This window comes from Lutjanus erythropterus, chromosome 16 (assembly GCF_056507025.1).
Source record: "Lutjanus erythropterus isolate fLutEry1 chromosome 16, fLutEry1.hap2, whole genome shotgun sequence".
Lineage (NCBI taxonomy): Eukaryota > Metazoa > Chordata > Actinopteri > Lutjaniformes > Lutjanidae > Lutjanus > Lutjanus erythropterus.
The window spans coordinates 4,162,522-4,175,271 of record NC_139332.1 but is presented as its reverse complement, the minus strand read 5'-3'; the positions used below and the strand labels follow the sequence as shown (position 1 = coordinate 4,175,271).

The 12,750-nt window shown below is 38.8% G+C and overlaps 1 protein-coding gene across 1 annotated transcript in view; it reads right to left on the bottom strand.

The window, feature by feature from the left end:
* Positions 1 to 11,812, bottom strand: part of col28a1a (collagen, type XXVIII, alpha 1a) — a 39,308-nt gene extending 27,496 nt beyond the window's left edge. Inside the window, exons 1-7 of the mRNA XM_084738718.1 lie at positions 11,729 to 11,812; positions 9,716 to 9,863; positions 7,489 to 8,054; positions 4,590 to 4,610; positions 4,330 to 4,389; positions 1,785 to 1,838; positions 1,643 to 1,687 (exon numbers count right to left, since the gene is read on the bottom strand). Of these exons, the coding sequence (XP_084594844.1) occupies positions 1,643 to 1,687; positions 1,785 to 1,838; positions 4,330 to 4,389; positions 4,590 to 4,610; positions 7,489 to 8,054; positions 9,716 to 9,842 (873 nt within the window). The 5' untranslated portion in view covers positions 9,843 to 9,863; positions 11,729 to 11,812. The remainder of the gene's footprint in view (positions 1 to 1,642; positions 1,688 to 1,784; positions 1,839 to 4,329; positions 4,390 to 4,589; positions 4,611 to 7,488; positions 8,055 to 9,715; positions 9,864 to 11,728) is intronic.
* Positions 11,813 to 12,750: the final 938 nt, after the last annotated feature.

Genomic DNA, 12,750 nt, shown 5'->3' with positions numbered 1-12,750 from the left:
CCTTGAGAAGTCATGAACTATAAATAAATGAAACATTTTTATGTTTCAGTGTTATAAGTTTGAAGTAACCATAATGATCTTTTTTTGTAACTGTAATGAATCAGCACTGATAAAACTAAATTCTGTGTTATTCTTCGTTTATCTGACCTGGTTAAACAGGCGTTTCATCACACCAGAATGTATGGAACGTATCCTGTCATCACTGATATGATTAATCTTGTGCGTTTGATCAGAATTGTGATTAAAGGTTTGGGTGGTTATCACAATCAGACATCAGGGGGTGATTAGCCTAGCTTAGCATTCTTGGCTCCTGTATTTCCTGCTTAGACAATATATTAACATATGTATTTCCTAAATTAATATTTCTTTATCACGTCAGAGGCTATAGTTTTGATTGTGTAATTGTATGAGGTTCTTATCCATAGACAGTGTATTACCAACAGTGGACGGAGGTCGACACGCCCCCAGTTAGGAGGAGCAGCAGGAGTACTGGTGTAGGAAGCTAAGCAGTGTACTACTGTGGACAGGGTCCACAAAATGCTTTATCCACTGTGTGACTTCAGTGTTTTAAAGCAGTAGTTCTCAACCTTTTCTAGTCATGACCCTCAGGATTATCAGGTTGGTGATTGTGACAGCCCACCCCAACCCTGACCCCACCTGCCAGAAAAACTCAGACATGAACACCAATGCTTTGACTCTCAAAACCCCTCTTTAAAATCAGTTCCAGGGAAAATTATAGCAGGTGATGTAATGTAAAAAACATTCTCCAGTGTAAAATACGCCCTCATTTCCCATCATGCCTAGTGGTGCATTGTGTAGTTTGTTTGGTATTTTATGTCACTAATGCAAATGTTACTTTTTGTTAGTGATTGTGCTAATCAGCTGCATCCTGCTCTTATTCCGTGCTGCTTGCCACAATATGTCATCACAAACATCTGGCGGCCCCCAGAAATTATCCTGACCCCTTTGACCCCCAGATTGAGAACCATTGTTTTAAAGAGTAATTTATTTGTTTTTTAATTTTGCCAATGCAGCCTGGTTGCTTTGGAGAGAGTGATATTTGGCATATACTATATTTTCCCATCAAGAAAAGCTCTGTGACAGCAAGGTATGGAAATATTCTAAATATAGCATACACTTAAAGTGATAAAGTTCTTTTTAGGTTGGCCTTTTTTCAAGTGGCTAAAAAATATTTTTTGCTTCTAACCCTGTCCACAGCAGTACATTGCTTAGCTTCCCTGCTGGTGCTCCTCTCTGCTTCTGCAAACTGAGGGCGCCTTGACACCAGCTACTATAGGTAATACACCAAAGTACCTCATACAAGCACACTTCAAATAATCTAAAGTATCCCTTTAAATGTGTCAATACACAGGATAAAACCCAAAAAAAGTTATATTTAGTCTGATTAACTAAAGACAAGGCTTTTGCCTGGAATTATGTGACATAATATAATATGACATAATATGTAACAGTACAGTGTTTTAATGGTAAAACACTGAAATTAAAGAGTCAGAATAATTTATACAGAGCGTATACATGGAGCCTAACATTACACCATACTGTACTCAGATTTCGCCGTGATGACTGCTTGGAACCCTGTGACCGTGGCAAGAGAAGGCTGAGAGAAATATTTGATGATTACCTCAAGGCCCTCCATTCCTGGACGTCCGTTAATGCCAGGTTCCCCCTACAGTGACCGAGCCCAGACAAAACAGCACATCAAACGACAATTCATGAATTCTTTCTGTTACCAGCACTGGATTACTGAGACAATAGAGACTTACGCGAGATCCCTTTGGACCTGGAGGTCCGTCAGTCCCCGGCTCGCCTGGTTTGCCCTGGATGAAAGTGAGGAGAGAGATAGTGCCGAATGAGAATATTTGGGCCCCTTTTTAGTTTGGATTCTGTGTATGTGTGTGTATAGGCGTACATACGTGAGGTAGGTCATTCTGAGTGTGACCTGTCTGTAACCCCTGTCCAACGTAAACCTCCACCTCAGTGCAGAGGGTTCTCAGATCATCGCAGCCTGTGTGTTTGCTCATGTTTAATCTTCCATCCTTGACCTTTGCCTCTCCACCAGTCAAAACAGCCCTTTCAGCTGGCCTATTCACCACCTGCTACACTTGCATTGTGGGAAATATTTCCTGCTCTTTCACATCTGTTCCCCGTAGTGCTCTGGATGTAGGCCAGACGCACCTGCTGGTGGAGGCCAACAGACCGGGTGGTGAGGCTGGGAGAATCCCAGGCTATTCAGGGATAACCGGTCACTGTGTGAGGCTTACTGAGCTCTGTGTCTGAGGGAGATACTGTTAACCTGCAGCCAACAAACACTTCCACAGCTGCCTACAGAAACACTGTCACAAACCCAAATGTCTGCAGAATATCAGACCAGTCCTGCAGGTCACTCTTTGATCAGAAGATGTAGGAAAGCTGACTTTACTAGCATGGCCCAAAGGATGGTGAGACTGGTTAGATGGCGCGTTCACCTGCCGACTACTTTGATGCAGAGCATTTGTAAAAGTTCCACTTGGAACCCTTGGAGAGAGTTCTACCTGGAAACCTACATAAAGGGTAATATCTAGGATAGATCTCCAGTCTGTGCAAGCTTTCACCCTATGAGAGGTTCTACAGAAAAACCATCCATGGTGTAATTGTTCCACCAAAAACCCTCTCTTGGCCCCTTCCCACCAAATTAGCTCTGGTTCTTCCAAGTTCTGATTCTGTTCAAGATCCCTGGTACCTTTGTACTATTTGGTGAACCAGCCAGCGTTTCCATCAGTTTTGAGTGGAACCATCGTTATCAAGGATGGCATCACTACACAATACACATCAACCTGTAAAATATGACACCCCTCCTTTGGTGCCAAAGGAAAACCTGCTATTTTTTGGTTCCAGCTTGGAACCAACTTTTCAGCTTCTGAACCAATTTATTTTTGGCGGAAACCAAAACTGAAAACCCAACCCCAATTCCAAAAAAATTAGTGACATTGTGTCAAACGTTAATAAAAACTCAATGCAATGTTGCATTGATTTGAATACTTCTCAACTTGTATTTAATTGAATACAGCACAAAGACAAGACATTTAATGTTCAAACTGATACACTTTTGTGTTTTTTGTAATTATACACTACACAAAAAGCTGGAAAAGTTGTGGAATACTTAAATAACACCTGGTTGGAACATTCCACAGGTAAACAGGTTAATTGATGACAGGTGACAGTGTCATGACTGGGTATCCTTGAAAGGCTGAGTCGTTCACAAGTACAGATGAGGTGAGGTTCACAAATTTGCGACTTACAATTTAAGAACATTTCTCAACACAAAACTGCAGGAATGTAGAGATTTCACCATCTACAATCCATAATATCATGAAAAGATTCAGAGAATTCAGAGAAATCTCTGCATGTAAGGGTCAAGGCTGAAAACCAACACTGAATGTCTGTGACCTTCAGGCAGCACTGCATTAAAAACTGCATTAAAAACCCACATCATTGTATAAAGGATACTACATGGACTCAGGAACACTTTGGAGAACCGTTGTCAGTAAAGAGAAAGACATATATCAACAACATGCAGAAACACTGCAGACTTCTCTGGACCTGAGCTCATCTGAGATGGACTGACGCAAAGTGGAAAAGTGTCCTGTGGTCTGATGAGTCCACATTTCAGATTGTTTTCACAAATCATGGACGTCATGTCCTAAAGAGGAAAAGGACCATCCAGATTGTTACCAGCACTAACTAAAAGACAGCAGCTGTGATGGTATGAAGGTGTGTTAGTGCCCATGGCATCATGGGTAACTGTCACATCTGTGAAGACCCCATTAATGCAGAAAGGTACATACAGATTCTGGAGCGACATATGCTGCCATCCAGATGATGTCATCCATCCAGACACAAGAATTTCACTTTCGAAACGTCAACAGATAATGTCCAAAGTCAAAGCATTAAGTTGCTTTTTTTCCTTGTAAAAAACACTTTGAGTTGTGACATCGTTGTACTGGGGGCAGTGAACCCTGATTCTCATTCTGATTCTTATCTTTTTGTTGTCTGAAACACCCTAAAAAATTGCGGATCTGCGAATTTTGCTGAGTTAGGGAAAATTTTATAAGCTTTGGGAAACACTGTCTGTGACAAATTTGTAATTATTTGGGACTACCTTTAATTTCTGCAGGTGTTATACATCAACTTATTTATTTCTTTGTGCAAAAACATTGTGTTGAACACTGTGTAAATGGTTGAACACAGGTTGTTATAGATGTTAGCACAGACAGACTTGTTAAGAAGCAGGACAGGATGATATAAATGAGCAGACTATAATGAACTCACTGGGTTTCCAGGGTGACCCCTCTCCCCTCTCTCACACAGACACGTCTTTGGCTGTGGACACTGAAATAAAAGAAACAGAAAAAGAGCCAAATATAAACTAAATAATCAACAATGTGCTTAGATACAAAGCAAAAAAATAAGTAGCAGAAACAAGGGCTCAAAGCTAATTCTGATAGTTTGCTGAATGTATCTTTAGATTTATTACTGTTTATTTCATCTTGAGTGTGTTTAGTGCAAATGTAATATGTAAGACTACTTACCCCAGTTTTGACAATTGTGTTCTGAGAGAAAAAAAAAGACAGAGAGAAATCATAAACATGGACTAACACAAAACACACTGTAGAGGTTCTTATGCTTCATATCTACTTATTTATATTTAAAGGCACTCTGAGTTTTCATTGTAAACAAAACAGTTCATTCAAAAACAGTACGTTTCATACTGTGTGTATATAATCCTGCATTGTATTCATTGTGTGTCTATACTTCATCTGCTTTAATTGCTTGTTTTATGCTCTATCTCTGTTTTCTCAATATGAAAGCCTGTAGATTTGTGAGTGTAACATCAGAGTAGAGCTGCAGTGATTAATTGATTAATCAATTACTTGTCAACTATTACATTAATCACCAACTATTTTGATAATCGATTAATTGGTTTGAGCAATTTTCTAAGAAAACAGAAGTAAAAATTCTGTGATGCCAGCTTTTTAAAGGGAAACTTTGGTATCTTTAAATCTAGATATTAACTTATGTTTTTGTGTGTCTGTTGTCTGTAAGTGTAGAGACAACAATTTTGGGAAAATTGGTCCAGTATGGAGAGAGAGCGCTGCAGCCGACTGAAGTGAAACTGAGCTGTAACGTATCTCTCCAGGCACTCATGCACCTTCACAATCTGTCCACTAAAAGTGCTTGTTTTAGCGTTGCAGACTCTGATTGTTATTTAAGTCTCTGAACATTATGGAAAGGATCCCTACAGAGATGGAGCGCTCTGTTAAGGAGGAAGATCCTTTTTTGTTTAACCAGAAACAAATGATTTATTCTGCTCAACAAACTTTGCAAGACTGCAATTTTAACAAAAAAAAAAAATTCACCAAAACTATTTTGGGTCATCTTTCCACTGTTCCAAAAATCACCAACTCTGGTTTGGTCAAAATAAACCCTAATAAAACCCCTAATAAACCCTAAAGTCAGTGAGGCAGATGTGAAAATATTCTGGCTATACTTGCCATTTCTCCTGCTGCTTCTCTGAAGCGCAACCCCCCTCACCTTAGCGGTTAATTTCAACTAAACCAGTGCTACATACCGACAACCCTTACAGTTTTGCAAAGGGAGTCTGGTTAGTTTGGGGAGAAAGATAAATCAGCTGTTGGTTAAACAAAAAGGATCTTACTCTTTAACAAAAAGGCCTATCTCTGTTAGGGTTGGGTGATTGGACGAATATATCGATGATGGGCTGAATCCATCGTTGGCTGTTTTTTTTGGTAAGAGTTTAGGGGCAATATCTGTCCTTTTCTTTTGCTAGTCTCTCCACAGCACTCAATGCTGCAGAAAGATCTGCCTCCACACATACACATTCTGCTATGGAGGAAAAAATACACCCTGCCTTGTTTGCATTTCTTTAAACCAATCACAAACGTCTTGAGTGGCGCTAAACCCAGGATGCAGTGACAGTGCTGCTGCAAAATAGTGTCAAGAGTTTTTGGTGAAACATTTGCACGTTGGGAGGCAAGCTCTGCCATTAAAATGACTACATGCTAATAAGAGCTGTTAGCTTGTTTACGTTCACACCATTAGCATACCAGATGCTAATTTTCCATTTTTAGCATGGAGGTTGCAGCTTGGAGGTTTTTTTCTTGTTTCCCAGGGACTTTGAACACGTAGATGCAGATGTTGCAATGCCACTTGTAGCAAGCAACCAAAAGCAGAACTTGTACCAGCTGTGTGCATCTGGTGAGACAGACTATGAATTTGTGAATGTAATGGTCTGCAGAGTGACAGTCGCTGCTCCACAACACGCTCCCATATATTGACAATCGCCGATGGATGGGCTGACAAATTTTAACATATCAACCAACCCTAACAATCATTCTAAGTTGGCTGGAGGGATAACACTGTAGCTTAGTAGCGTAGCAAGCTCCTTCTCAATACTGGACATTTCACAAAATTGTCCCCATTAGTCACTTGACAAAAAAAAACAAAAAACAAAAACATGGGGAGACAGGGTCCAGAGGCCTCATTACAGAAAGTTTAAAAGTCTGAAATCCTCTCTTATCTTAGTCCAGAGTGACATTTGGAATTTTTGGTATTACAGAAACATGTTCCCTGACTGCATTTAGGAAAAAAAACATATTTATACAGGATAGGACTTAAGTTATCACAGAAGCATCCTAACTGAAGACTTTCTAGTTAGGAATCCTAAGTTTGGCTAAATTCAACATAACTGTCAGAAATGGCAGCAACACTGCTGAAGGTCTGTATGACTGACTTTGATTATGATGATGCTTCAAATTTTCCAGACCATGTATCAACGGGTATATCGACCGCCAACATGTCCCGTTCATTCAAACCATTATAACTGGTCAATTACTGTCAAGAAAACTTCCCAAAACGATGGCGTTTCCTCTCCTTCAAGACAAAATTTATACCTCTGACTAAGCTAAAACTTAACGCATGTCTTTTCTTGTCCATTCACAAGCCAGCCAGTGACAAGTCAAGTGATACACTGTCGTCATGGATACAGGCAGTTTTGTGTACATTTAAAACACAGATACAGGCATGACAGGGCCAGTACTGATTGAATAATCAAGTTTGCAGCTCTAGGTCGGATTTCCTAAGAAAAGATCTGAGGTCTGAGACGGGGTACAGCTCTGAGTTTGGGAACTGCTTCTGTAACAGGAAAGCAGGATTCTTCCTATCTTTGAAACTTCAGATAGGGTATTTTTTGGTTTCTTTAACAATGTGAAAATGTTTAGGTTGTGGACAAAACAAGACATGGGAAACTTTGACTTTGGGAAACAATGATCGACATTTGTCACCATTTTCTGACCAAACAACTGATCGATTAATTGAGAAAATACTCAAGAGTTGCAGCCCCACCCTATCAGGTCATACTTTAAGATGACCTGCAGACTACAATACTGATGCAACACAAACTTGACTGACCAGTTCATTGAAGAGTCTGTTGTCCAGGTGGCTGTCTGCCAGGCTGAAGACGTGCTGCTGAGGGGGGGCACTGGCGATAGACCGCAGTTTTGTCCCCATGGCACCTTCCCTTGGCAGGTCCGACAGCCGGATGGTGAACATCCTGATGTTGTGCTGTTTGGCCTCGGCAGCGGCCGTCACGGCGCTGGGGCTGCGCGGGTGGTCCGACCCATCCATCATCAACAGCGCCACCCTCAGGCTGCTGGAGGACGTCTCACGGTTGAACACCTGGGTGGCGTTTTTGATGGCGTAGGAGGAGTAGGTGCCGTGGCCGATGAATTTCATGGCGGCCACACGGCTCTGGAAGACGTCCAGGTCCTGCCAGTCTCTGAAGTTGTGCTCCACAGATACGGTGCTGCTGTACTGCAGAGCCGCCAGGCGCAGACGCAGACGCCAGCCGGACGAGTGCAGCTCCATGAGCTTGGTGCTGAAGCGCAGGACGAAGTCCTTCTGTTGCTCAAACAGCTGAGACTTGGCTCTCTCTGAACTGTCCACGATGAACATGATCTCCACCGGGCAGATCAGGGCTGAGCAGGAGACAAAGCACATCATGTAGGGAGGTTTGAAGGATGCTGTGCTGTGGTACATTATAACTTCTCTAACCAGCTTCTATCAGAGCATCTGCATCATTCCCAAGGAGTAAGACTCCACTGATGGTCCCTTCACCATCCTACAATGTGATATCTTAACAACTGCTCACCATATAGTGTGAACAGACCTTTGTCACAGCAGCTTAACACTAATTAAGTTTCTGTTCCATGCAGGTCAAACAGAGTCGGGGTGCTGATGTTGTCCATGTTGGCTCATTGGAAAGACTCGGCTACACTAAATTAAACAGACCTTAATTACTATCATTTTTAACATCAGATTTACTCTTTAATATCAGTATGTCTGTGGTGAAAAATCTCTTATTATGGTGAACTGTAAATGATTCCTACTGATTTAAGGATTCTGACAAGTAATGAGTGAATTACAGGTTAACAATAACCTTCATCATCCAAACTTACATCAGTGCACTGGAACAGTAAACTTCATTGGTGTTTTACTTCACTGGTAATATAAAGAACTATTTAAAAAACGCTCATAATCAAGAGATTTAAAGCAGCCCAAGCATATTTTCTGTATTATAATCTGTTAAAAAAAGGATCAAAACTCTTCATATCAGATCAGATCAGACATCATGTATGCAGATAATGATATCTGTAATAGACCAATATTGGCTAACAAAATTGCTCTAATTTCCAGCAGAATCTAACCAATAAACTGTCCTTGTCAATATTATTAGATTATATTCTCTCAATAAGAATATATTAATTATCAGCATATATATTTAACAATTTACAATACAAATTTACTCTCATATAACAACATGAATATTGGCCTCAAAAAGCCAGCACTGGGAGTAGGGCTGAATAATAAAAAATATATATATATATTGTGATTAGTCTGACACATGTTGCAATTGCGATGAGTCACAATTTAAATTTTGCATTTAATTTTCACTAAAATAAATAAATGAATAAAAATGGTGATGTGATTTTTGCTGGGGTCTGTACCAAGTATGTTCCCTTATATTTGGAGAAAATAATTGGATGCTTTTATATGCTTCATTTATGATGATATGTTGTGACACAGTTTACCGTCATCAAAAAGTTGCAGCTCCTGTAATCTGGATATCATACTTGGACATATTGCAATTTTAGCCCTAACTGGGCTCAAAGTTAGGCTTACTAATGATGGTGCTCATATATTTAAATATAGAATTATTTTTCACATAGCTCAGCCTCTACCACACAGAAGATAAAGAGAAACAGCTGACTGCTGGTTGTATCGTGTTTCTTATTAGTTTAAACACCACAGTACCTGAGGTTAATCATGATCATTATGAAACTGTCATAGAGGCCATGGTATAACAAATCAAAGTCAACTCTGTTGCCAGTCATAGTGTTCCTCTATACTAACAAACACTCCTTTAAAGATCAACTTTTCTATTTGACTGGCTACCCATGATAGTGAGTCAATTAATACTTAGTATTTACAATAAGGCACATGACTTCAGGTTCAGATGATGGAAGACTTGATCAAGTTGAGATAATCACCCGTTTTCAGATTTTATCAGTGAGGACAGTATATTTAGAGAAGCTGATATACAGCACTGACATATTTCAGGGCTATTTGAAACACTTACTCTTGGCATCATTAACGATGATCTGGTTATCATCTCTCTGTCCTTTCCTCCGTCTCTTCTGACATCTGGTTGGGTTTGACAGAGCCAGAGTCAGGATCAACACCTTCAGGAGCCACCGCAGAGTCATGGTTCGGTCCAGCTGCTCAGCCTGGAGACAAATAAGAGAAGATAACGGCAGAGTTAGTAAAGGATGCAGTGATTTCTCGTGGACACAAGGGGGAGACAACACTGCAACCACCGCTGCCAGATTACACAGCTGAATTCCTTTAGCATGGTGTGATAATGTTGGACAGGCTCAGCTCTCTGCTCCCTGTTAGAGCTGAGGTCACCCTTTATCATCACAGCTGCTCTGTGTCATTATCACTGTTACCTCCATGGGTGCATCTGCTTTTACCAAATACTAATACTACTGCTGCACACACATACTACTGCAAATACTGCTGCTGGTCTGATGAATGATTCACTGACATTACTTCTACTATTAACACCAGTACTGCTGCTACTGCTGACATTATCTCAAATACGCTCAGTGATACTTAGACTGCTGCTGGTGTATAAAATAGCATCTAGTATTATAGAGTTGGACGATATGGTAATATATACCGTAAGATAATATCAATCAGAGATTTGATTTATTGTATTTTATAGGTTTTTTGCGTCAATGTCATGAAGTACTTGGATTTTCCAGGTATATAATTTCATGTATTAGTCGCAAACAGAAATTCCTGTCCTCTTGATTTTATGCCACAATATATATTGTGATAAAGTTTAGGGCAGGAAACAATGATTACTTTTTATCATCGATCAATCTTCTGATTATTTTCACAATCAATCATTTAGTCTATAAAATGTCAAAAACTTGTGAAAAATGAACATCACATTTTCCGAGAACCCAAAGTGACATCTTCAGATTTCTACTTTTGTCCAAGCAACAGTCAAAAACCCAAAGACTCTTCATTTTTTATCATATATGACAAAGAAAAACAGCAAATCCTCACATTTAAAGAGCTGGAACCAGCTTTGCTTGAAAAATTACTGAAACGACGAATCACTTATCACTTATCATAATAGCTGCCAACTATTTTTCTTCTGATCAACTAATCCATTAATCAACTACTACTTGTTGATGCTCTATTATAAAGAATTTTACTCCTAATCACTACTATCACTACTGTTAAAATTATTACTACTGATATATCTAATGCAAACTTTTACTTTCAATTACTATTAAAAAACAAAAACTGCTACTACTGCTGAAACAACAACGTCTAACGGGGCTGGGCGATATTGATAAAATCAAATATCACTATATCTCTATCAATATTTATCAATATTGCAGCAATATTGTAGGGATGAATACTGCTGCTTTCACAACACATGAACACAATGTACATTTTGTTAATAATCATCAGTAATGTGGACATAATGACTAAGTGAGTAAAAACAAATAATAGAACTAGAACAGTTTCTTAAAATGACGTCACTTTACTGTAATTCAGCCTTTAAAACCAAAAAAGACAACACTTATGTCATATCATGATATCATGATATCCAAAATAAGATTATATCTACACTCATATCACAGTATCAATATAATATTGATATACTGCCCAACCCGAACTACAACTTAAGTAGTATATTATGATATATCTGGTATAATACTACTATTACTACTACAACTACTAATAATTATAATAATTGTAAGTATAATTATAATAATATGGGACTAGTCTTGTAATCTTGAGTGTTATCTTTGATTGTCCCTGATAGATAATCTCATAAAACCACATAAATAAGTTTGTGGACACTACAGTAACTGATATTATAAAGAGTGTAGACCTGCTCTGTATGAAAAATGTCCTCACACAGATTCTGTTATATTATAAAATTGACATAATTTTTATGCAGTTCATTCAGTTATTCGAAGATAAATTGAAATACAGCAAAGGTCTTTTTTAAAAAGCACATTATCATGTGAGTGGGACTTTGAATAAACTGTACAGAAACACGTACCTGTGTGCGTTAACAAAATAAGAGCTCCAGGTTAATCCATCAGTGAGCTGACAGCCGCTGCTCTGCTCTGTTTCCAGGCCGGAGGAGGAACAGCTCTTCAGTCAAACCTGCACAGCTCTCATGGTCCCAACACACCGCTGACAAGTCACACACATCACCACAACCAACACTTCCTGCCACTCCCTTCACAATAAAACATCACTTGCGAAATTAAGGAATTTGTACTTACTTTTGTATGTATTTTACGGCAAGAGTTTGTCTGTCACATATGTCACAATTTCATCATATGTCAGTATTAGATATACTGTATAATCATATAAATCTGACCAGCGCCAACAGTATTTTGTGAGTTGACTAGATTTATGCTTTTATTTTGAAGGCAAATCGTTCTGCAAACTGTCGCAGCTGCAGTCAGTTTTCACTAATTACTGATTCTGATAAAGAAAACTAAACTAGACTAAACTGAAATGAACTGAACTACAATTTCAGACAGGGACTATCAAATAATACCCAGTCATGACATCACCTCTAATGTATTCATTTTTCTTTTCTTCCTCAAAGAATATCTTGAATTTACATGAGGTTTACATGACTTTCTTTGTGCTCATTTCACAAAATGAAGGATTATTATCAGCTAGTAAAGATACACAGTTTTAATAACTTAACTCTTCCTCCATGATTGTGGGCAGAAATATACAGAACTACACAGTATCCAGTCAAATTACAGTTTCTTTTTAGAAAAAGCACCAGTGCAGGAACATAAAATTCGTCTATAACTCCCATGAACCAGAACAGTAAAGTTTAAGCCTGTAAAACCAAACCTGAGGGTACAGCAGTATATTGTTGCCATTGCAGAAAAAGAAAAACAGACCAGTATCACATTATAACGTTACAAATTTATTGTTATAACACAACATTTTGCACATTATAACAACATATTTTCACTTCACTATGATATACAAACTTATCACATTATAACAAGAAACTTTCCTTTTCTTTTTATAACGTGAAACATTTCAAAT